Source organism: Bos grunniens, chromosome 3 (assembly GCF_055505025.1).
Source record: "Bos grunniens cultivar Pamir isolate PY7600 chromosome 3, Bosgru_T2T1.0, whole genome shotgun sequence".
Taxonomy (NCBI): Eukaryota; Metazoa; Chordata; class Mammalia; order Artiodactyla; family Bovidae; genus Bos; species Bos grunniens.
Genome location: NC_141167.1, coordinates 73,007,575 through 73,032,479, shown reverse-complemented (window position 1 = coordinate 73,032,479; position 24,905 = coordinate 73,007,575). Strand labels below are relative to the sequence as shown.

At 36.8% G+C, this 24,905-nt stretch overlaps 1 protein-coding gene across 16 annotated transcripts in view; it reads right to left on the bottom strand.

Annotated features, from left to right (window-relative positions):
* Window positions 1-24,905, bottom strand: part of TLCD4 (TLC domain containing 4) — a 117,917-nt gene that overhangs the window by 28,791 nt on the left and 64,221 nt on the right. For 15 of the 16 annotated variants that reach the window (XM_086391355.1, XM_086391349.1, XM_086391348.1 and 12 more), the window contains 4 exons: window positions 18,101-18,266; window positions 13,702-13,791; window positions 11,725-11,783; window positions 9,476-9,570 (listed from right to left, as the gene is read on the bottom strand). In XM_086391355.1, coding sequence (XP_086247481.1) covers window positions 9,476-9,570; window positions 11,725-11,783; window positions 13,702-13,791; window positions 18,101-18,255 — 399 coding nt within the window. In that variant the 5' untranslated portion in view covers window positions 18,256-18,266. Of the gene's footprint in view, window positions 1-9,475; window positions 9,571-11,724; window positions 11,784-13,701; window positions 13,792-18,100; window positions 18,267-24,905 lie in introns of those variants that run through there. The other variant, XM_086391357.1, reaches the window with a different exon arrangement.

Sequence of the window (24,905 nt, the reverse complement as noted above, 5' to 3'; positions counted from 1 at the left end):
TTCTCTGTGTAGAATCAACTGAAATGCAATATGATTATAGAATATAAGGCAAATATTGTTAAATCTTAGTGATACAAAAGTTCACATACAAATGACAGAAACTGGAAGGACAGAAGCATAAACATCTTCACCTGAAAGGATCAAGAGGTGCTACAAACCCAAAATAAAAATGTTTATAAAGTTTTCAAAGAAACTGTGAGAGGAACTCAAATTACTTTAACTACATGGGAAGAAAGAAGGGAAAGGAGATAGAGGTGAGAGAGTTAAATTCTTACCCACCATAGCAAGAAGATAATACATGGTATCTAACACTGACCAATTAAGACGTGGCTTACAGTCACCTAAGTGATCACCATCAATTCTGTCCCTTCCTGCATGTGCACAGTGTTCCTCAGATCATGTGCTTGGGTCTTACTTTCCTCCCCTTGAATCTGGGCTGCCTCAGTGACTCATTTGACCACCGGAACGCGGAGGAAATGAAGTTCTGGTCTTCGGCAGCTAGGTCTCAAAGAGCCATGCAGCTTCCTCCTGGGTCTGTTAGAATATTTGCTCTTAAAATGCTCCCTCTTGGAACACAATAGCCAGGCTGTGAGACGCTCAAGACACATGGAGGGGCCACATACAGGAGCTTGAGGCAAAGAGCCTACTGATGTTCCAGCAGGGAACTAGCATGAACTACCAGCTACTTGAATGAGCCCCTTTCAATCCAGTCAAGCCTTTAGATTATTCAGTCTCAACTGCTACCTAACAGCACCCACATGAGACCTCACGCAAGGACCACCCAGCTTTCTTCCTCCCTTCATTTTTTTTAATATAATTAAAAACTTGTGAGTCAATGGGTTTCACTGGCCTAAGTCAGTATTCTAACTGATGATCAAATTGTCACATTTTTAACCAATGGGATAGCCATTGTGTTAGTTCCGGTGTCCTTCTGAGAAAACCCTATTAGTCTTTGATAGGTTCCTTGCTTTCTGACAGATTACCTTATTTTGTTGTATGCAATGCTTCAATATGTAAAACAAATTTTAAATTTTGGGGTTTGATCCTATTTTTGTAATATATATTCATATACAGAAGAGTATTTTTTAATTATTCATATACACAGATAGGATATATTCCTACATGTAAATGGTGATTAAGCAAATATAAATAGTTATCTCTGGGTTGTGAGATTGAGCATTAGCTTCTCTTTTTGCTTGTCAATATTTCCTAATCCTCAAATAAAAATGAGCGAACAAATTAATTTTTTCAAATAGCTCTGCACCAACATTTCTTATCATAGCTTTTTAAATTATAGTGTTGCCTTAACCACTGTTTACCAAATGTATTCTTTTGTGGTTCTCTTTCTGCACTTCTGAAGTTCTCCTCTGCCTCTTTTAGAGGACTGACTTTCTTTGGGTCCCTGACTGTGATTACCCTGCACCGACAGGACACTTCTTATTTCTAATGGCATATGAGCCCTTTTCCCCTGGAATAACCATGTATCACCACAAACCTGAAATATACAAACACATTTCTGCCCAAACTGGTTCTCCCATTTCCTTTAGGGTCTCCCCCTCTAGTGCCCTGGGTCACTTTGCCCTCTTGTTTCCCTTCTTTCTCTGAAATCTAAATTAGTCACCATGATCTACTGACTACAATGTTGCTTTTAGATTAGTTTCTTCCTCATTATTTCTTCCTGCTTATTTATTATTATGGATATTTCTTCCTGCTTATTTAACTTATATGCAGAGCACATCACGTGAAATGCTGGGCTGGATGAAGTACAAGCTGGAATCTAGATTGCCAGGAGAAATATCAATAACCTCAGATTTGTAGATGATACCACCCTTTGCAGAAAGCAAAAAACTAAACAGCCTCTTGATGAAAGTGAAAGAGAAGAGTGAAAAAGTTGACTTAAAACTCAACATTCAGAAAACCAAGATCATGGCATCCAATCCCATCTCCTCACGGCAAACAGATGGGGAAACAAAGGAAACAGCGAGAGACTTTATTTTTGGGGGCTCCAAAATCATTGCAGGTAGTGACTGCAGCCATGAAATTAAAAGACACTTGCTCCTTGGAAGAAAAGCTATGACAAACCTAGACAGCATATTAAAAAGCAGAGACATTACTTTGTCAACAAAGTTCTGCCTAGTCAAAGCTATGGTTCTTCCAATAGTCATGTACGGATGTGAGAGTTGGACTGTAAAGAAAGCTGAGTGCCGAAAAATTGATGCTTTTGAACTGCAGTGTTGGAGAAGACTCTTGAGAGTCCCTTGGACTGCAAGGAGATCAAAACAGTCAATCCTAAAGGAAATCAGTCCTGAATATTCATTGGAAGGACTGATGCTGAAGCTGAAACTCCAATACTTTAGCCACCTGATGTGAAGAACTGACTCATTTGAAAAGACCCTGATTCTGGGAAAGATTGAAGGCAGGAGGAGAAGGGGACGACAGAGGATGAGATGGCTGGATGGCATCACTGACTCGATGGACATGAGTTTGAGCAAGCTCCAGGAGTTGGTGATGGACAGGGAAGCCTGGCGTGCTGCAGTCCATGGCGTTGCAGAGTCGGACACAACTGAGCAACTGAACTAAACTGAATTTGCTCATTAATAAAACCACCAAAGTTAAGTTCTTCATAATCTATCATCTACATTACTCCAATAACCTCCTCAAAGAGATCCTTCCACACAAAACTTTTCTCCCCCTACGTATCACCTCCAGCTTCATCTTTCTAAATATGTAAATTGCATCAAATTATTTTTTTGCCTAAAGGTCCTACAACAATTCTGTGAAAAGAAAAATACAAGGTTGATAAGGTCCAGGGAAGTCCTTTGAATGTTTAAAAATAGTTTCATATATTTAAATCTTGCAACTTGTGGTATTTAATTAGGTAGCTATCTACCCTGGATATTCTTATTCTTATTCCTTACCCCTCAACTCCTTAGTTCAAAACCATTGTGAGCCAGTGAGCTATGCTTCAGTAGCCTGGCTTCCATATTTTCTAATCCTGTACATCAATGACTCTTCATCTGTTTAATACAATCCACCCACGAGAGTGAGCATCACGTGTGGTAGAGGCTTCCACAGGCAGAGGAAGCCATTAAATAAGGTTCAGGTTACGTATAATTCCTTGTTACCTTATCCTTACCCCATCAACAAAACCTACTAAAATATAAGTCAGATAGATGCTATTAAGAGGACAGATTTAATTCAGATCTAATAAACTACACATTTTGATACTTTACTGTAATAAATTATAGCAAACTCACAACTGAGTAAACTCTCTTTGCTATATAGGTCAATATGGTATTTCTACTTCTGGCATCTACCTTTAAGGCGCTTTGTCTATAATAGAATTCATACTGGCCATGGACTCTGCATGACTCTGTGAGAGAAAACAAAATAAGATTTGTCTGATCCCTTCTAGAGCTTAAAGAAAATTCTTCTTTCAGCCAGTGATTATGAAAATCTGGATTTTCTTATCACGAGAAATTTAATTTTCCAATAGCCAAGAACTGCTAGGGTCAGGAATTCAGAAGGTGAGGGAGAAAGATAAATAAAATTATTATGCACCTATTACAGCTAGTATGATGCTAAATATTGTGCCACTATCAATGGTGTGGAGTGGGATGGACACATTTTCCCACCACTAGGGCAGTATAATTGGTGTGAGGTCATTTATGGGCATCCCAACTGGGCTTTGTATAAAACTGACTATGTTCTACTGTAGCAATTAGGAGGTACTTTTTCTAGGCTATTTGAACTGACTCAGAATCTAAGGTCATTTCCATGATCTAAGAAAACCCTTTTAAAGCACCATCAATATAGAAATGAGATTTGGGAACAAATTCTACCATGTATTCAATTACTGTTTGCTTCACTTTAATCATTTAAAGTTTTTGATGATTTACTTACAAGGCAGAGTTGATGGTTTGAGGCAACACACTGGACTAGGTTGCCAAATCAGGCTCATGGGAAAGAGTGATCTTACCTAGAGTTAAGCTTTACTAGTTGCTACAAGCAGAGAGACTATCAGATTAATGCAGAGGAAGCAGAGAGAGGTTTGGGATATGAAGGGCAGTTGGCAAGCCAGGTCCTTCCTGTGTTGAACAAGCAGTTCTGGCCCAAAGAAGTGAAGGCTCTACAAGGTGAGGTTTACAAAGTTCTTCACACAGCAATAGGAGTCTATCTTATAAAACGTCCTTATCTTATGCCTCTAAAAATATTGTAGAGCCTATATGACATTCTCCAAGGAGGCAGGCCTCACAGAGCCTGGCTTCTCTTTACTACAGCGAATCCTTAGCCAGGAATAGGCTAAGGTCATTTCAGAGTTAAAGTTCCAGTTGACAGGAGATTAGACCTGGGTCACTTGCCTTCTTTCTCCCCCTCCCTTTCTTCCAAGGAAGTGAATGGATTTACAGACCAGCTGCTTGCACCCCTTCCTTACTTAAGAACTTGGTGACAAAATGTAGCTTATTCTTACTTGCCCAGTGCTTAGCTCTCCATATTAGGAATAAATCCAATAATTTCATCAAAACAACTGAATCACAGAATCTCAGATTAGAATAGAATTTTAAAGATAATTTATTACAAGCTCCTACCTAAAGCTTCTGCTTATTAGATCCATTTTTATACCTATCTGATTGAAGATACCTTATGGAGAAGAATCTCTTTAAAAGGCTGTTGTTAAAATCTTCTATTCATTGGGGATGTCTCTCATAAAAGAGAAGTCTCCCCTACCTCTCATTACCATCCCCTTTGGTCCTAGTTCCAATGTCTGAGTTAAACCAGAGTAAGTCTAATTCCTCTTCCATTGAATAGTCGTTTCACATTTCTAAGGACATTTCAAAACCACATAGATGTCCTACAACTTATCTCTTCTATGCTGACCTCTCTGGGTCCTTCAGTTGTTTATTCTGGGACAATAGCTACCTAATCTAATCTCTCCTCTACAGCTATCTGGCAGCTCACCTCTGGACATAGGCAATTTTAGAGACTCCAGAGGCTTTCGGTATGGTCTAATCAAGAAACTGTAATTTGTTTGAACTGGATACCAAACCTCCCCTAATAGAGTACACATTTAAAAACAACTTTCTATTTTAGCAGATGGACACGCTATTGGTACACCTACAATTGTGGTCATCTGCTACTTCCAGGTCATTTCCCTCTTTTTATACACTGTCAAACTCAAATGCAAACCTTGACATTCATCACTATTCAGTTCAGTTCAGTTCATTTGCTCACTATTAAGTTCCATCTATTTGTTTCAGCTTATTATTCCAGCCTGAAACATTTAAATATAAAATACATCACCTGACACATTATTAGTTCCTCCTCCTAACTTTACTTCAGTCATTTGATGTGCTCATTCGCTCAGTTGTGTCCTACTCTTTGCTACCCCGTGGACAGTAGCCCACCGGGCTCCTCTGCCCATGGAATTCTCCAGGCAAGAACACTGGAGTAGGTAGCCATTTCCTTCTCCAGGGGATCTTCCTGACCCAGGGATCAAAGCCAGGACTCCCACAGTGCAGGCAGTGGGCAGATTCTTTACCTTCTGAGCCACCAGGGAACTCCATAATTGAGAATGGCTTCCCTTGTGGCTCAGCTGGAAAAGAAAGAATTGAGAATAGGCAACATTATTAAAATAATCTTCAAAAACAATAGTTTTTTAAAAACACTGTTAATTATAAAATGTTAGTGAGTCATGGCATTGGGGAAATTTTTCTTTAGACTAAATATAAGATCAGTATTTTTCTACTTCTTGTCTCCTGATGTAAATTACAACTTTATCTTATCGTAAACACTAGATCTCATTTTTCAAAACCACTTCATATGTAATTGCTGGCAATATGTTTTTAAAATATAGATACTGGGGTAAAATGTTAAAGAAAAACTAAAATTCCTCACCCTTGAAGTATGACACAATCATGAAATAAATATAACAAATGACATCTGAAACCAAATTTTCTTCCTAAATTGCAGTAGAATGGTTTAATGATTAGATCCTAAGGTAGTGGAATGATGCAGAAGAGCTGGCAAAGTATGCATAGACTCAGTCATTTCGTATCAAGTTTGAAAGTTTTCCAAATATACTATAACTCATTGGTTTTGTTGAGGGGAGGCAGTGATTCACAAAGAACACAAGAAAAGTAAGGCTACCCAAGAAGTCAGAAATGGAGTACAAAGAGGGTGGTTTACCCCTAAAAATAGGATATTAAAGCATAAATGTGTCACTTCCTTTATGATAAGAGAACCTGTCATATTTTCCCTGATTATGAGTATCCTGCCCAAGGGATGAAAGTTGAATATCAGGAAAAAAACTATAGAATTTTTTTACCTGCCTATGTAAGCAAAAGAGAGAAAACCTCTTAAACTCTAAACCTTTTTACAACCTGCTGCTGCTGCTAAGTCACTTCAGTCGTGTCCGACTCTGTGCGACCCCATAGACGGCAGCCCACCAGGCTCCCCCATCCCTGGGATTTTCCAGGAAAGAACACTGGAGTGGATTGCCATTTCCTTCTCCAATGTATGAAAGTGGAAAGTGAAAGTGAAGTCGATCAGTCGTGTCCGACTCTTAGCGACCCCATGGACTGCAGCCCACCAGGCTCCTCCATCCATGGCACCTACAATACACTAAATTCATGACAATCTGACTTTTGTCATATCAGATAAAGTAAAATTGTTACTTACATAACTATTCAGCAGGGAATACACTTAGAACCTACAGGTAATTAGCCTCCATTCTTCACTTTTTCATTTAGTTCCAATTAGAAAATCTTTGGGGAAAAAACAGCTTAAATAGCTTCAGAAGTATCAAGTCAAAGTGCTTTCCAAGTACCAATTCTCATTGCATGCTGCTGCTGCTGCTGCTAAGTTGTTTCAGTCGTTCCGACTCTGTGTGACCCTATAGACTGCAGCCCACCAAGCTCCCCCGTCCCTGGAATTCTCCAGACAAGAACACTGGAGTGGGTTGCCATTTCCTTCTCCAATGCATGAAAGTGAAAAGTGAAAGTGAAGTCGCTCAGTCGTGTCTGACTCTTTGCAACCCCATGGACTGCAGCCTACCAGGCTCCTCTGTCCATGGGATTTTCCAGGCAAGAGTACTGGAGTGGGTTGCCATTGCCTTCTCCATCTCATTGCATAAGGGGTAACAATTTCATACAAGTTTATATGAAATAAGAATAGTAGTACTTGCTGTTGGCATTTTGTTAGCTTTACTTAAAAATGTAAGCAAGTGATCTGAGAATTCACCACATGGAAAATTTTCCTTATACTCAAATAGTAAAAGTATGATCTATAAATGACATAGGATCTCTATAAACATGTATTAGTTCATCAATTTTGTTTCTATTTTCTTTCCCTATGAATAGATTCACTTTAATTAGATAAATTTAATTCATACCATTCATTTATTTCATACAATAGAACATAGGAAGGCATATCAAAAAAGCAACCATCTCTTGAAAAATATTACTGTTAATCATCAATTTTACTAAAAAAGGCAATAGTTAATTTCTTTTTTAAAAATCCAGCATTTATGCCATTGACTTTTTTATAAAGGCATAAAAGTTCAAAGAGAACACAGCATTCATCCCACATAATGAAATATTCAGCTTGCCAACCCATGTACAGTCAGCCACTTGCCAAGCTTGTGACTTCTTCAGTAGTCAAGAGAGAACAACACTTCATACTAGTCACATTTACAAATGCATGTAAGTGACCTGTTATCCTTCACCAACCCATGTTCTTCTCATAGCACACTGATTATTTGTGACTTATGTTCAGAAACCATACTTCTAACCTACAGCATGATATTAAACTCAAACAGGTACCCACATACATTCTTCCCTGAATTAACCAATATTAGGTTAGTCAGTTTTCATGTCTTTTTAGCAAAAGTGTTTAGGAAGCAAAGTGCATATATTCCAACTAAGACCTGCAAAAAGTAGAAGCCTACATGTTGTAATTGCTTAATCTATTAAAATCTAAAAAGGAAGACAAGGAAATAAACATTAGGAAATGCCAGCAAAAAAAAACCTATTGTTTCAGAAAATAAGGCAATTGTGGATACCTACTGGGATATATAAGCATTATAAACAACATTAAAACCAGCATAGTTTTTAAAACATTTACATTAATTATTTAGATTCATGACTTCAAATGGGTGATATTAAGAGATGCTTTGCTATATCTTATTCTTGCAGAATGATGAATTGATGTCTTATTTACCAGCTATCTTTGTGTAGGGCAATATAAAGAAAAATGGAAGAATGTTATTAACATACATTTGTATGAGGTTTTTTAAAAAAACCTCAAAACACTTGCAAATGTCCACTAATATGCATATTTTAGTAACACCAAATAAGAAAAAAAAAAAGCCAATGGTTACATTTATGTCTTAAAACAGAGAAAACATGGAAGTGTATACCACATGTATTATATAAAATTTATACTATTTTAGTTTACATATGTCTATTATTTCCTAATACCTATCTTGGGTTTGGTGGTATATCTAGGCTAAAAAATAATTGACTGAGGAGATGCAAAGGATATAAAACTGCTAATTTACAAATGTATAATGTAGAAAAATAATGTTAGAAATAAAAATGTACATTAGTGCTGGACATTACATTAGATTTGCTGGATCCTCTATTAGGTCAGTCTTGAAGTCTCTGAGCAAGACTCCCCCTCACTCCCACTCCACTCTCTAGGCCACTTAAGTGCAATTATGCATTTATAGGGCTTCCCTGATAGCCCAGTTGGTAAAGAATCTGCCTGCAATGCAGGAGACCCCGGTTCAATTCCTGGGTCGATCTGCTGGAGAAGGGATAGGCTACCCACTCCAGTATTCTTGGGCTTCCCTTGTGGCTCAGCTGATAAAGAATCTACCTGCAATGCAGGAGACCTGGGCTCAATCTCTGGGAAGATCCAGAGGGGTTGGGAAGATCCCCTGGAGAAGGGAAAGGCTACACATTCCAGTATTCTGCCCTGGAGAATTCCATGGACTATTTAGTCCATGGGGTCACAAAGAGTTGGACATGACTGAGCGACTTTCACTTCACTTCACTTCATGCATTTACATGGAATTATACATGAGATTAAATAGAAAAGAAATATTTTAGCTGGTTATATAGGAATCTATATGTAGCTCTGGCTGTTAAAACATAAACGCATCTAGAAAGACAGACAAACATCAAGACAAACATTAAGAGCCATATGATCCTAAAGGTTTTCAGTGAACATTCAAGAAATTGGGATCATTTGCCTTTTTCAAAGTTTAAGAATCCAAAGATATACACACTAATACAAATACACAAGTAAAGGTATTATTTTTGTTGATATACAAGATAACATCACAAGATGATCCCTGAATGCATTTGGAGTTGACCTTTATAAATTAAGGATTGTATGTTTAGATTTATGGTCACCCTTGAGTCATTACTCCGTGTTGTCTGTTTGTCAGACTGCTGGAAATCCTAGCACTCACCAGTACAAAGTGGTATGCATACAGCGCTGTACAATGGTGAATTACAAAATACTTATCACCAATCACTTTCCAATACCAAATGAGAATCAACAAATCTGTAAGAAGGAAAAGTAAGATATTACATAGGAAGAAAGCTTCATCATTTTTCAAATGTATTTAACTCTTTCTCCTGACAGCTCACCACAGTCCACTCTGAGCCCTCAGCACTTGCCTCATACATCAGGAGATCAACTACCCTTTTACCACAAAGCCTGTGCCTCCAGGGGCTATCTCCCTCACACTACTGCGACTCCTCTAGGATAAGCACCAAGTGGGGCGTCCATCACAGTGCCTGGCATATAGTTATATAATGTATTTGTTGAAAGTATAAATGAATAACTTGTTTCCAGGGTTAAACAAAACAAAAATATTATTGAATAAAAATAACTGTAAAATAAGCTTAAATTACTGATTTTTATCAGTATATAACTCAGAGATTAAGATGGTCCCAGAAGGTATAAAATGACCAACTCATTTATAACACAAATTCAGCAAAAAAATTTAAAAATTAACAAAGAATGTGATTAAATATTAATTCAGAATAGAAAAAAAAAAGGACAAATACCTATAGCTATTAAAAAGAGATCTTTAAAAAGAGCTCAAGGCATTGATTTTCTTTAAATTCTAAATCAGCACTGTGATTCAGAAAATTGTTTCCTTTAACAAAACAGAAATTTCTCAAAATTTGAACACAACTATTTTCTTTACCAAATGGTTAAACATGAAATTTAGACATGGAAACAAATGGCTATCATGGATGGAAACCAGGTTTTAAGGGTTTGGAGCTTATAGCATGGAGAGCTTCTTTTCTAAAAATAAAAATTACCAGCACAAAACTAGGTGTGACTATATACATAAGATGAAAGAAATTATCAAATTATAAATTTCCAGGAGAGAAAAAAAGTACCTTAAATGTGGAAACCAAGAAAATTGAAAAGTGTTAGTAATTTACTGCCCTTTATACGTCTCTAAATGCATTTTCCCTATATTTCAGCTGTATACTCTTTGATCACCAATTTATATTAAGATAATGACTTTATAATATTTTCTATAGAGAGAATAAAATAATTCACTTTCATCCAGCTTGGTATAAAAATTTTGTTTCAGTTCATAATCCTTATTTTTAAGTGTTTTGAATTATTACCTTATTTGAGTAAACCTTTTTCAAGTTCCTTTTGTGTAAGATTTCCTGGGTAACTACTCTCTGAATTGACAACAGTCATTAACCAGTGTATGAAGCATATTATAAATTTTGTGTTAACCTTGTTAGTGACAGAATTTTGTGCCAAATGGGCAAACATTTTCCCAGTGTGTCCACATGATTCACTCTTCTTTTAATTGGCCCATCAAATAATCCAATAGCTTATTTATTATTTCTACCCCAAATATATCTTTTCCTTTTAATAAATTACTGTGTTTGGGTTTAATCTAATTTTTTGGTTACAATTCACTTCTTGATGGCAAACATTTTCTAAGACCATCACTCATCTTTATCACTTTTGATTCATACCCTATTATTTTTATTTCAATTTTATTTCAGCTGTTTATTGAGTTCAAAAATTACAAAACAGTGTTTCCTACCTAAATGTCCAAGTCAGGGATCTGTTATTTCTCTCTAGTTTTATTGAGGCAGTCCAAAATGTCTTTTCAAAAAGCAGTTTAAATGGCATATTCTCAATCTAACTTCCCCTCTGTCTCATTTGTAAAAGACTACTCCAATCTCATCCAACATGAGATGGAATATGACAGACGGAAATGTGAAGTAGAAAGACTCCATGATCTTAACTGATTACAACTAAAATAGTTTACTTTTGCAGATTTTACCAAAACAACACAAAACTATGACCATGGAAGCACATCTCAAGTGCCTGTGAGATGAGGACTCTCAGGCTTAGATTTCATTAGCTTCATGGTCATTGCACCTGAGCAACTTTAGTCCAAACAGGGACAATCACTAGTCTAAAAAAAAAAAAAAAATACTCCAGGTTTAACTGAAGCCTCACTCTACAGCTCTAATCTTTGAGAACTACAGAGCCACCATGAAAAATGTTTCATATCCTATCATCAGAACAGACATTTTTTTCCCTCAGTATGGGTCCTAAAAGCTACTTCTCAAATAACCAAACCTAAAGCATTGACTCTGTATTCTTTGCATAATTCCATAAGCAGTTTAAAAAGAAATGGACAGATATGAACAACATATCACATACCAGAAACGAGATAGCCTGAAGCAATAGCAACATTCACTTTCCCAAGAGATGTATCACCCCTATAAATATTAAAAAAAAAAAAAGGTTTCTTTTTTTAGCACATGGTTATAGATGACAGCTACTAATTTTTCTATTGAGATTTAAATATAAATGCTTTCTATAGGTAGCAAATAGTAACCTATCATTTGCACAAGGTATTAATGTTAGCTATGATAATACTTCTAATTGCAATGATCATAATTTCTTATACTTATTAGCCAAAAGTTTTATGAAAATAAACAACATTTTATAAGTATGTTCTTGTATGATTTGTTTTTGAAAGGACTAAAATGCAGTTCCAGATGCTGGTTGTTGTTTTGATTCCTATTTTGAATCAGAGGCTTAACAGGCTCAAGAAATAATCTAGCCTGCCCTGATATACAGACAATATATTGCATACTATTAGCATTCTCACTTTTCTGAGGACTGGAGAGATTTCCCTATTAGCACATATTAGAAAGGCTTCTCAGGTGGTGCTAGTGTAAAGAATCCACCTGCCAATGCAGGATTCGTGGGTTCGATCCCTGGATTGGGAAGATCCCTTGGAGGAGGAAATGGCAACCCACTCCAATATTCTTGCCCGAAAAAATTTCACAAACAGAGGAGCTTGGCAGGCTATAGTCCATGGAGTCACAAAGAGTCAGACATGACTGAGCAACTGGGCATGCATACATTAGAAAATGGTCAGAACAGGACAATTTAATCCTGTTATTTCAACCCTTTTGCCCTAACCTTGGTTCCAAGAACAAATACAAATTATCAGTCCTTTATCTGACTTATAAGATGAATTACTGGTAAAATGAACATTAAGTAAAACTGATAACAGCTAAACTACAAATGGAAATATTTAGTAGAAGTTATGTCTTCTTTACAAATTTTCATTTGTAAATATGATCCAGGAAAATTAGACCTGGAATAAACTACAGTACCAATAAAATGCTAAAATATCAAAACGTATAATAGGTAAAAATTTGTTCAGGACAAATTGGTCAATGAATCAAATCTGTGTTATAAAATTTACTTCACAAAAGAACTGGTTCTATTGACAATCGTGTTGGTAAAATATGGGAAAAAAGTAGCAATTGTTTAGATAGATTGCATTAAAACCTGGTCAAAGAATTAAATTCACTAAATTAATTCACTTTGAAAAAGATCTTCTCAATGAAAATTTACCAAAACTGGTGTAATTCTGATTAGCATAACTTCATATTTGTGAATAAAAAACAACATCATTTCAGTCAAATAGAAACAATCAAAAGACCTGGTTAAATCACCCCACATCCCTCAGAGGCCATGACTATCACATCTTTGTCCAGTGCCCTCTCAAAACACAGTCTCTCAAACTAAGCTGAACTAAAGCTTCTCATATAGTGCCAGGAATTACAGTTTGTAAAATTTCTGCCACTGGAAAGATATTTAAATTCTCCAAAAAGAACACTTTACAAATAATCCTATTATGGCTGAACACAGTTACTATTCTTGCTTTAAATTATTTCATGCGGTATTAAACTCCTTTCACAAGGACATCTATAATTCTCATTTTTCTATCTTTGAAATTGAAGGATGGGTCAAACATAAATTTGAAGACAAAGTGCTGTTTATCCAAGTTGACTATTCTATCTCAATAACAACTCATTTTTGCTCAAAACAGTGGTTATAATAACTTGATTTCACTCATACAGTATACATGTTTACATAATTATCATATTCTGTTTTGGATGGCAATTGCAACACTAATGCAAAATGGCCCTCATTATTTGTATTCAAATCTAAAATAAATCATTCTAATGCACCTTGCTGAAACAAGTCTGAACACAAGCATTTAAATAAACCATACACCATCAATATGCTTTCTGTTTTACAGTAAAGAGATGTTCTTATTAATAATTAATATCAAAACATAAATCAAATTGATGATATTAGAAAGAAACAGCTTACCAAAGTGGATCAGCAATACCAGCCTCGTCAAACAAGAAAATGTACAAGCCAACAAGCCCAACCACCAAAGAATGACACGTAGATACCACCCTGAAATGAGATGAAATACACACAAAGATTTTAGATTCTGTGCAATGAATTTTAACTAATTCTGGCAAGACATTTAACACTCTGAAGAAGTTAAATCTGGAAGCATTTAAATATAGGATTGCAGTACATCAGAGAGTATAATACAAAATGGCTATTTAGAAATCCAAGGGCCATAACTTTACTTTAGAATCGATAACAAGAAGGATGCCTAGGTCTACAATTTCCTTCTAGACTATTGATGAACCACTTATTGGTTAAAGGGTCTAAAGGGGAAGAATAGCTAATGATACAGTTGACAGTCTTGTGCAAAGAGGTGGCAATTGGTAAGCACACCATCCTGCACCCTGCTTCATCCCCAGCACCATCACTGAGAGAGTAGTTTCCTGCTCCAATCAGTCCTGAAGGACTTTCAAATCTACTAGCCTTAATGAACTCTACAACCATGGGTCAGAATTGGAATGGATTATGAAGTGAAAATGTATTCCCTTGGAGATTCCCTTGGAGTTTTAATATACACATTATTGTACTTGATTCTTTTAAGCAATATGTGAGATAGCTACAGCAGCTATTGATTATTAGTGTCTCTTTATCACTGTTATGAAAGTGGAGGGCTATGAATTCATTCAGAAGAATCTTTTTAAAAGAAATGCCCAAATGAAAACAAAATGTTCACAGGATCCAGATCAAATTTTCTTTATAGAAAGAATAGCATTTAGCTGAAAAACATCAATTTCTTTGAACGTATCTTGTTAAACATTTAATGACTTAACCAAGCTCTAAGATACCCTACTTACAGAACTGTATACAGGACACTATATACTTACTTACAAAACAAAAACATTTATGAGTAGTGAAGTTTCTCTTCTCTTCATTAGAATAAAAGATGAGAGGAATAGTAAAGTTTTTAGAAATTAATTGCAGTGGTAAAGAATCCACCTGTCAATGCAGAAGACAGAAGAGATGTGGTTGGATCCCTGGGTAGGGAAGATCCCCAGGAGTAGGAAACAGTGATCCACCCCAGTATTTTTGCCTGGAAAAGCCCATTGACAGAGGAGTCTGGTGGGCTACAGTCCATGGGATCATAAGGAGCTGGATGACTGAGTGCAGCACAGGTGTCAGGAGTAGAAATTAATGGTGTGCAATGAATCTCTCTACAGTATGACCCCAAATCTTTCAAAGTGAAATATATCAACCAATATAAAAGTTGATATGAAAAAATTTCACTGCAATTTGAAAAATCAATATAGTTGATCTAATAAATGATGTGATCCTTAGCAAGAATATCAAATTAATCAAATCATATTTTAAATGCTTGAAGAGTCTCACTAAGTTAAAGGTATTGAGTCCTCTGTAATACCAAAATATCATTTTGAAATGTGATAATTAACCCAATTAACCTGGTTTACAAGTCTGGAATCTTCACATCAAGTATTTGTATTCCACTTGAACATAGCAAGATAAAAATGTAAGTTCCTTGATGTCAAGTAAGGCACTCCATCTAAATAATCATACAACCAGTTTTCTGTTGACATTCAAAAATTCTACTAAAGGAAAAAGCATAACTTCTTACTAACCCATGGTAGTGCCTGGTAACTGTATCAAAAAGTTCCCTTTTGAAAAAAAATCTAAATTTTTGTTCCTGATACTCAGGCCTTAGATTCTCTTCTCTGTTGAGATGTTTCATGGTAAAAGGGAAGAATTGCAAGCCCTCAACTGATGGAAATGACATATAATTCATGAGAGAAAAGTTACATGGTACTTGGATCAAATAGCTCCCACTACAATGAACAGAAGAAACAAACACCCTATGCTTATATGCTATTCTGTATTAAAAGCCTATACCTTATGAAACTTCTATTAGTAAGAATTTCATATTTCATTCTTTAAAACCAGATTCCTGGCAAAGCAGAATGTAGATTCCTCAAGGTCTTAAAAAAAAAAAAAAAAAAACAAGATGCTACCCAAAATAAAATACTTAAATTTTTTCAAAGAAATTTAAAAAGAAATGTTTGTGGGTTTTTTCTTTAAGGAAATAATGACCATTTTAGAATAGCAATTTAAAGTTACTGATGTAATCACTCACAAGTAGTATGAGTATAACCAATAGAAATGATATAGCTCCATCAGACAGAAGAGTTATATTTTAAAGACGAAGATTTAAAAGTTAGGAATATTTCAGCATAACAGGACTTTTCATGTCATAGGAAAGCAAGCGGAAATAATGAATTCATTTAATTATAAAATATAAATAATATCAATAAGTATGCATCTTTGTAGAAAAAGCAACAATTATGTATAAGATTTTCTCGCTTATAATTAATTAAACTGTTATCTCTCAGGTGTGAATTTTATGGAGAGTTTTTCTGCCTACAGATTGTACCCTGCCAGGCTCCTCTGTCCATGGGATTATCCAGGGAAGAATACTAGAGTGTGTTACCATGCCCTCCTCCAGGGGACCTTCTCAACCCAGGGATTGAACCCATGTGCCTTATGTCTCCTGCACTGACAGGCAGGTTCTTTACCACTAGCGCCACCTGTGAAGTCTTTCAAGATATATATATATATATACACGTATATATACACACACATATATATATACATGTATATATATACACATACTCAGAAAGCAACCTACTGTTTTTCTTTCTTTGCATTCTCCACCTTACAGCTTGAGTCCCATGTAAATTAAGGTGGAGTGGGAAACAGGAGTGAAGAAAGAATACCATTTGAATAGCATAATGCATCTTAGATAATTCCAGATTTTTTTTTCAAATAGGAACTCAGTTTCCCAAACAGTGATTCCATGTCTCATAGAATGGCAGTGATAAGACTGAATAATGCTAAGTATTTTTCCATTTCATTATTTTATTTCTTTTTTATCTTTGCTTCAATCTATCTGAAACCTCCCTATTTCTTTGGCTTACAGCTCCCCAAGATTCAAATGCGTTTACTCACCCTAACCATGTTGAAGATAAAATGAAAATAGTTCAAAATTTAATCACAGAAAATGTATGTCCTCCTATATGTTGCTTTCCTTTTCTTTCCCACTATCTTTTGCCCCCTTCCCCCCATCTCTTATCCTTTTCTTTTCCATTCTATCTTCACATTAGAAATGGTTTTACAAAATAATGGTGTCTTTTGTGTCCTACATTTGAACAACATTTCAGTGCTATTCTTTAGACAAAAGAATCATACCTCTTGTTTTTCAAAAATATGTGGAGAAATAGTTCTAACTTTTGGGGAGAAGAGCCGTAACATGTATGAACAAGACCAATCAGTGTAAGATGCAGAGAAAAACAACTAGCCTTATTCCCAGTCTGAGTTATAAAAGTGCATGCCTGCAAAACAATTTGGCCCAAACAAAGATGGGGCATTTCAGGTCCTGTAAGGCCACTCTCAAATAAATAGACTTTGGCAGAAGTTTTTAATTGTAAAAGGAAATTTCAATGAAAAATAATTATAGCAATGTTGGAGATCTGCTGAATTCATTTCCTAGTTAGCATTAACTTCAACTAAATAGGAACAATAAGAAGTATCCCATAGCTGCTCTAATTCACTGAGGTTTGCAAATGCACAGAGGTCTTTGGGCATCTGAAATGCTCTAAAGCAAGTGAGCCAGTCATCAAAGTCGTTTCCCGCTTGAAACTCTACGAGAGATTAACAAGTTGCATATACACAAACAATTTGCAAACCAACTAACTAAAACTGGTAGATTTCTACATCCTTCGATGTCTTGTTTTCCTCTTACTTTTTTGTTAAAAAACATTTTTATAAGCAAGTTTTACTTTAAAATTACATAACAAAAGAATAGATTCTGGAGGGCTCTGAACTATAATGAAAAGTTCATTAAAAGAGAGACACAGATGTTCTAACTGTATACCAGGTTCTCTGGTATGTAGTGTTTAATGCCTTAGGTTGGGCTAAACCAGCCAATACTATATATAGGCTACTCACAGTCCCAACTACTATTACTTTCGTTACCGTTTCCAGAGAACATGTATTTGTTATCATAAATATTTCAGAGGAGAATGCAAAACAGTGCCTTCCAGCACAGTTAGCCACAGCCTACTTACCACTTCCCTAGTGAGTTAAACTTTCCCTAACATCTTTCAGAATAAGAATTTAAAACTGTTTCTTGTATAAGATCTATCCACTTTTCTTTCCTTTTACTTCTAATGTCAAACAAAAAATTTGACCTAAGATTTTGTTAAACACTAAGTGAAAAAGAATTTTTGGAAATATTTAAAATGTGTAATTTTGTTTCATAAGACTGTTTTTTTAATCAATTACATTTTCATATATGCTTTACCTTGAGTTCCATTCAATCTTCTTTTTGAAGTTGAGGTTATTAAAACCTGGAGAAATCTTTGCTGAAAACCAATAACTTACAACGTGGAAAATAATCTGAAAGGTGAAAAAGCTGGCAAAACAAGTGCTGATGAGCAGTATGGTGTTGGTATCCATATTTCTTCAACCTGTTAAAAGAAATGATGGCTATAAATTCCTTTAAATTGCTTGTAACACACCCAAATTATTTTTTTAATTTTAAAAGAGTATGTGGTTGTATTTTTTTGCAATTTACTTTAGCACAAACGTAAGAGTATAAGGAAATTGTATGAATTCAAACCTTCACCAGCTATCTGTCCTGGTATCTCATATTTGTACCTAAAAGAGGGAAAAATCTATTGTCTTAAAGATCTCGGTATTATAAATGTCAGGAGATAAATTTAACACCATTGTATTCAAAATTATCTAAGTCTAGAGTTTAACATTATGAGGGAGTTTCAAATACTGTAATTGAAGATATTATTTTAGTAATATTTTTAATTAAACCAAGAACAAATCACCTGATTTCTCTATGCCTCAGCTACCTCATCTATAAAATGAGAAAGTTGGTTAGATAATTTCTAAGAAAAAATTATACCAAAAATAAGAATAGAACATTATCTGCAATAGTAAAACAAAACACAATCATCTAATAAAAAATAACTGTACCATGGGACAAACATTTAAAGTCTTAAGAAGAATAATACCACCTTGGAAAATAATCATACCATTGTTTTTGCTTAAAATAGTATTTAACCTAAAAAAAAATATTTTCAACCACACATATCCTTGAACCAAAAATCCTCTATGGTTTTTTATCTCTAAAATAAAACATTTTTATAAAAACGCTCCAGGTTTTAGGGACAGAATTACTGAAAGAATAGTAATATGCATATATATACATTCAAAGTATATTTTCTATCTCATTGAGCTCAACTTTATTTGGCTCCTAAAAATCTTAGGAACATTCAGACCAAAAAAGGACAATAAATCATTTGCTCATATTCAGCAAATACAGCATTTCTATGACTCCATCTTTGATAGAGCTGACCCTCAAATGAAAAGGAAATGAATCAATACACATTTCCAGCTGCATAATGTAAAGAAATAAAGTCACCTACTGAAGCCAATTCACTAGAGAAAAATCAAGTCATTGACTACACTGGCAATAACCCTACTTCATTCCCTTCCAACCAGGATATCATAATAAGAATTGGTCTCCCACAGGGCCCCTTCTGACTGAATTCATGTGTCTGTAATGAATTCCTTCCTCATTCTTTTTTTCTGGCCTGTGTGCACAGTAAAAATAATGATATCACAATTCTTCTCTGTGAAATTCCATTAACTTCATTCCTCATTTAATTTTTTTAATTCAAGAAATGTTTATTGGGTATTAAACTTTTTAGTTTTAATTTATCTTGGTCTTTTAGCCTCAGTTTGCTAAGTCGCTTCAGTCGTGTCCGACTCTGTGCGAACCCATAGACGGCAGACCACCAGGCTCCGCCATCCCTGGAATTCTCCAGGCAAGAACACTGGAGTGGGTTGCCATTTCCTTCTCCAATGCATGAAAGTGAAAAGTGAGAATGAAGTCACTCAGTCGTGTCTGACTCTTTGCGACCCCATGGACTGCAGCCTACAAGGCTCCTCCGTCCATGGGATTTTCCAGGCAAGAATACTGGAGTGGGGTGCCATTGCCTTCTCTGATATTAATCAAATAATACATAAAAGTAAGTTGCATACATAAATTAATGTCATCATAATTTGCTAAGTGAGATATGAAAAGGAAAATGTTTTTCTAAGATTCAAGCAAGTAAGGATATGGATCCCATGTGGGCAGATCAGTTTAGTCATTGAGTTGTGTCTGACTCTTTGCAACCCCATGGACTGCAGCACACCAGGCTCCCTGTCCATCACCAACTCCCAGAGCTTGCTCAAATTCATGTCCATCCAGTCCATGATGCCATTCAACCATCTCATCTTCTGTCATACCCTTCTTCAATCTTTCCCAACATCAGGGTCTTTTCCAATGAGTCAGTTCTTCGCATCAGGTGGCTAAAGTATTGGAGTTTCTGCTTCAGCATCAGTCCTTCCAGTGAATATTCAGGACTAATTTCCTTTAGGATTGACTGGTTTGGTCTCCTTGCAGCCCAAGAGACTCTCAAGGGTCTTCTGCAACACCACAGTTCGAAAGCATCAATTCTTCAGCGCTCAGCTGTCTTTATAGTCCAACTTTCACATCCATACATGACTACCGGAAAAACCATAGCTTTGACTAGATGGACCTTTGTCAGCAAAGTAATGTCTCTGCCTTTTAATATGTTGTCTAGGTTGGTCATAGCTTTTCTTCTATGTGGTGGGCAGAAAAACAAAGACAATGAAACCAGGAACAAGAAGCTAGCGGAAACTCTAATCTTAAATGTGAAGATTTGTCCTTAAGGGTTTTGTGTGTTCCCTGGAGGTTCTGGAGGGTGGCTAGGCAAGAGCTGCTTACTTACTTCAGTTAAAATTTAATGTATACAATGAGCATTTATTTCATGAGTGTTTGCTAAAAGTTATAAAACATAGAAGGCGTCATGTAACATTATCCATTTTATGAATTGTTAATTTAAGTAACATTAAAAAAATCACTCAAACAATTCACCATTAAAAAAAATTCCTCATTCCTTAAAAAAAAGTTACTTTTTATTAAGTTTTTGCTATTTTTCTATACTGGATATCATATATTTTCAACAGACGTTTGGTTAACTAGGGTTTTTAGGGAACATGTTCAGACTCTCCCTTTGCAAAAATGTTCCACTTTTAAAACTAAAAAGCTCCACATAATCAAGTTATGGCTTCCATTAAAGGCTCAAAGACAGAAGCTAATTAAATTGTTCAACTCCCAGCTTTGCTTCTTATTAAGCAGTTGCTTGCTTCATCAGTCATGCCAAGTCAAGGACTAATTTAAGGAATTTAAAAAAATTCCCCAGGAAACCAGCGTTTCCAGTAGGAAGCAACTGTCTCTGTTCATTCACTGAATCTGGCAAGAAAATGGTAAAAATGGATAAAACCAAATAATGCTCATCACTGACACAGATTAAAGACCTTTTAGAGTTCAGTGGTTATTCAGTAGAGGAACACACAGTAAAAGCAGAAAAGTATTAGACGTGGTTCCTACACCTTTACATGTGGCAAATAGCTGGTAGAACAGAGCTATCCTATAACAGAGCAACAAGCTATCCTAGAACAGGAAATATTTCTGTGGCAATTTACAAGAGGCGTGTCTAGACATGAACTTTAATTAGCCCATCTTGCTTCACAGGAATTATGGACACCAAAGAAACTCTTCCAGAGGCTTCCTGGATACAGAGATCTTTGTACTTTTTCTCCTAAGATAGTTCCATAAATTTTAATTCAAGTTGGTTTCTTGGTAGAGAAAACCATGAAAAGGTTTGGAGAAGGCCTCTCAACCATCAACTTGTGAGAATTCCAGGAAGAGGACTCCCAGAGGCAGGACCACTAGAAACATCTTGGCCAGGCTGATTCAGTCTTTGGCCAACAGTTCACCCAACACCTGTTATGAGTCCACTCTGCGCCAGGCACTGTGATGCAACTCCAAATACAAAATGGGAGACATGCTCATGGGCCAGCAGGTAAGCAACAGACTGATCATCCCCACACAAAGAGGTAAATGCATGGTGCTCAGGGGGCACTCTTTGCTTTCCAGGGAATAAATACCCAGCAGATGTGATATGTAAACAGTGAGGAGATATCCAGTGGTACTCAGGGTAAACCAAGAGAATATCTTCTCTTCTACTAAAATCCCAACAAGACGCTTTAAGGCTGAAGCCCAAAAAGATTCAGTTACACCAGCTGACTCTAGAACGAACTACCTGGAAATGCAACAGCTGCTCTCAATTCCCCATGTTCGTTATCCCACTGTAACACAAAGAATTCCTTAGGGAGTATGCTGGAATCACCAATGTCACCTCCAATCTGTAATACACATACATACCACACTCCTTCATTCTCTGATACAACTTCCAGATAAAACCACTGCTGTACTGATTAGCAGTAAAAATCCTTAAAACCAGGGGGAAAGGCCTTGTGTGGTTGTCTTTAAGGGCAACAAGGAAGGAGGAAGCTGGGAAGAACATTCTACACATGCTTAGCAGTCCTTTTCCCATTTCTAGTAAGTTCCCTTTCCTATTTCCCACACTGATTCCAAACATTGATTGCTCTCAAACCTCCTGTTCTCCCTGTCTTGCAATAGATGAGGTTTCTTCCCAATTCACCAAAAAATGTAGGCTCTCAAGTGTGAACTTCTGATGATGGCAATGTTTACCACCTCCCCTCACCCCAACCCAGAAGCTCTTCTCTGCACACTATGGATTCTGCAGGGGTGTATGCCCCACACTTTCAACATGGCTTACACTGTGTACAACCAAACCCCACTATCTCCCAAGGAACCAGTCCTGGATGGTCAGCTATCCTCTCAATGGCTCCATAGGAGCATCCTGGAGACCCCCAGCATCTACATGGCCCAAAGCAGAACTTAAACCCATTCCAGTCCTTCCCCCAGGGTTCCAGATCTCAGAGAAGGACATTATCAACCATGACACCTCTCCACCTTCAATCTAGAGCAGCTCTCTCATCCCGGACTCCTTATCTCTTACTCCCACAGTTAACTGCCAAGTCCTGGGAGACTGAAGAATACCAAATGAATAGCAACGTGATTCCAGGGAAGTTCTGACAATTTTTCTTGAGAGCCTTATGAACAACACAAAAATTGTGGCTGATTAACAAGTAATTCCAGAGTTAGTTGCAAAACTAGAACCAGCATGAAGTTCAGTGATCTGAAGGAGACTTGAGAAATATCTCCTGCTATCACATAAGGTTCTCTCTTTTTGATCTCTTTCAGAAATATTTTATAAATATTTATATGTTTACTCACTCTGCTTATAACACAGAGCTGGGAAAGATAGCTAATATAATTAGTTAACAGATTCTGGTTTCAAAATTATCTTCAGAAGCTGAAATAATAATCCCAATCAGAAAAACAGGAATACATTTTTAAAAGGTAATACCCAAGTATAGGACTTAGAATAATAGTGACATAATACACACAAATACACATGGAGGAAATCTTACCATTTTAACTTGCACAAACCAATGAGAAATAATAATGTAATGAAGACACTAATAACAAAAACAAACTTTAGAACCATTTATAATCAGAGAGTTAGATCAAGAAATATCAGCCCTATTTTACTCTGAATTAACAACATATCAAAGTACCTTTAGAGCAGTGTAACTAAGATGTGATTTTTAGAAAACATATCATATTATAAAGAGTTGAAGGGCTGAGAGATGTCAGCTTAGAAACAAGATTATTTAGAGAGGACTGAAGGGCATTCTGCGAACATCTAAAGAAGTGTCACATAGAAAAGTAAAAGAGAGAACTTACTCTGCGCTACTCCAGATGACCCATATGTGCAAAAATTACAGAAAGGGACGAGCTCACCTTAACTGAAGGAAGCATCTTCTAACAATTTAGAAGTACCCAAGCATCCATCAGGTGCCATAGTGGTAAGTGCAATGCAGGAGACGCAAGAGACGTGGGTTCAATCCCTGGGTTGGGAAGGTCCCCTGGAGAAGGAAATGGCAACCCACTCCAGTATTTTTCCTGGAAAATTTCATGGACAGAGTAGCCTGGCGGGCTGTAGTCCATGGGGTCACAAGGAGTCAGACATGACTGAACACATACACAAATATCATCATGGAAATGGTAAAATGACCACAAGGTTGGTTCACAAGCCTAAATTTTAAAGAACTTAAAAGTAAGATTCTGGAATTCTAGGACTGAATTGGCATCTAAAAGGTTAATTTTGTATTAGCTTCTCAACAGTCTATCACTTATGTTTTACAAAATCAAAATTACGTGCATAAAAAAACAGCAGTCATGTACTACCCGGTGGGAAGCACACAGGTCCTGTCACAGACTTGAGTCTGAGCCTCACTTCCACCACTTGTTGGCTGTGCGACCTGGGACGAGTCACTTGCCTTGCCTTACCTGCATTTCAGTGTCTTCATCTGGAAAGTGGAGATAAGGACAGGATTAATCTGACATGGGGAATAAACCACGGAACGCTCGGTGCTTAGAACAGTACTTGGCATGTGCTGCACACTAGAGTACTGTTTACGCTTCCACTACTGTCCATCTCCTGGGTCTGTCATCACTCCAGCCAAGGGAAATAAGACCAGTTTCTGACCACTGGGCTCTTTTCTCTAACTCATCCCCTTTACATTAGTCAACACTCAAAACGCAGGAGGCCCCACTGTAGAAATCTAGCCTCCACTGGACTATCCACTGTCATGCTCCAATGTTCCTTCTGGTCACCTGACCCAGCCCATCGCCCCTCCACCTCCCACATGCTTCCACAAGCCCCCTGAAAGTGAAGGCCTACACCCAGAAAACAGTGCTCTCTCAATGGCCTCTCCTCTGCCTGCTCTGAAGACACCGTCTTCTTCTGCATCCTTTCAGCTGGCCCAGGCCCTCATCCATCAGGGTCAGGAGTGACCCCACATCCTCTTTACTCCTCATGGTTCACTTCAAGCCTCTCTCCTCCCTTCTCTCACCTCCCACAGACAACCAGGGTGTTAGGTCCTTCCATTCACACTCTCTCCCACTCCGTAGTGATATCATATTCCAACCTCCTGAACATTTCCCCCCATTCAAAAACTTTGGTCCTGGTTCACTTACATCCTCAAGCCCTGCCATCATCCGGTGTGTATGCATGCTTAGTCAT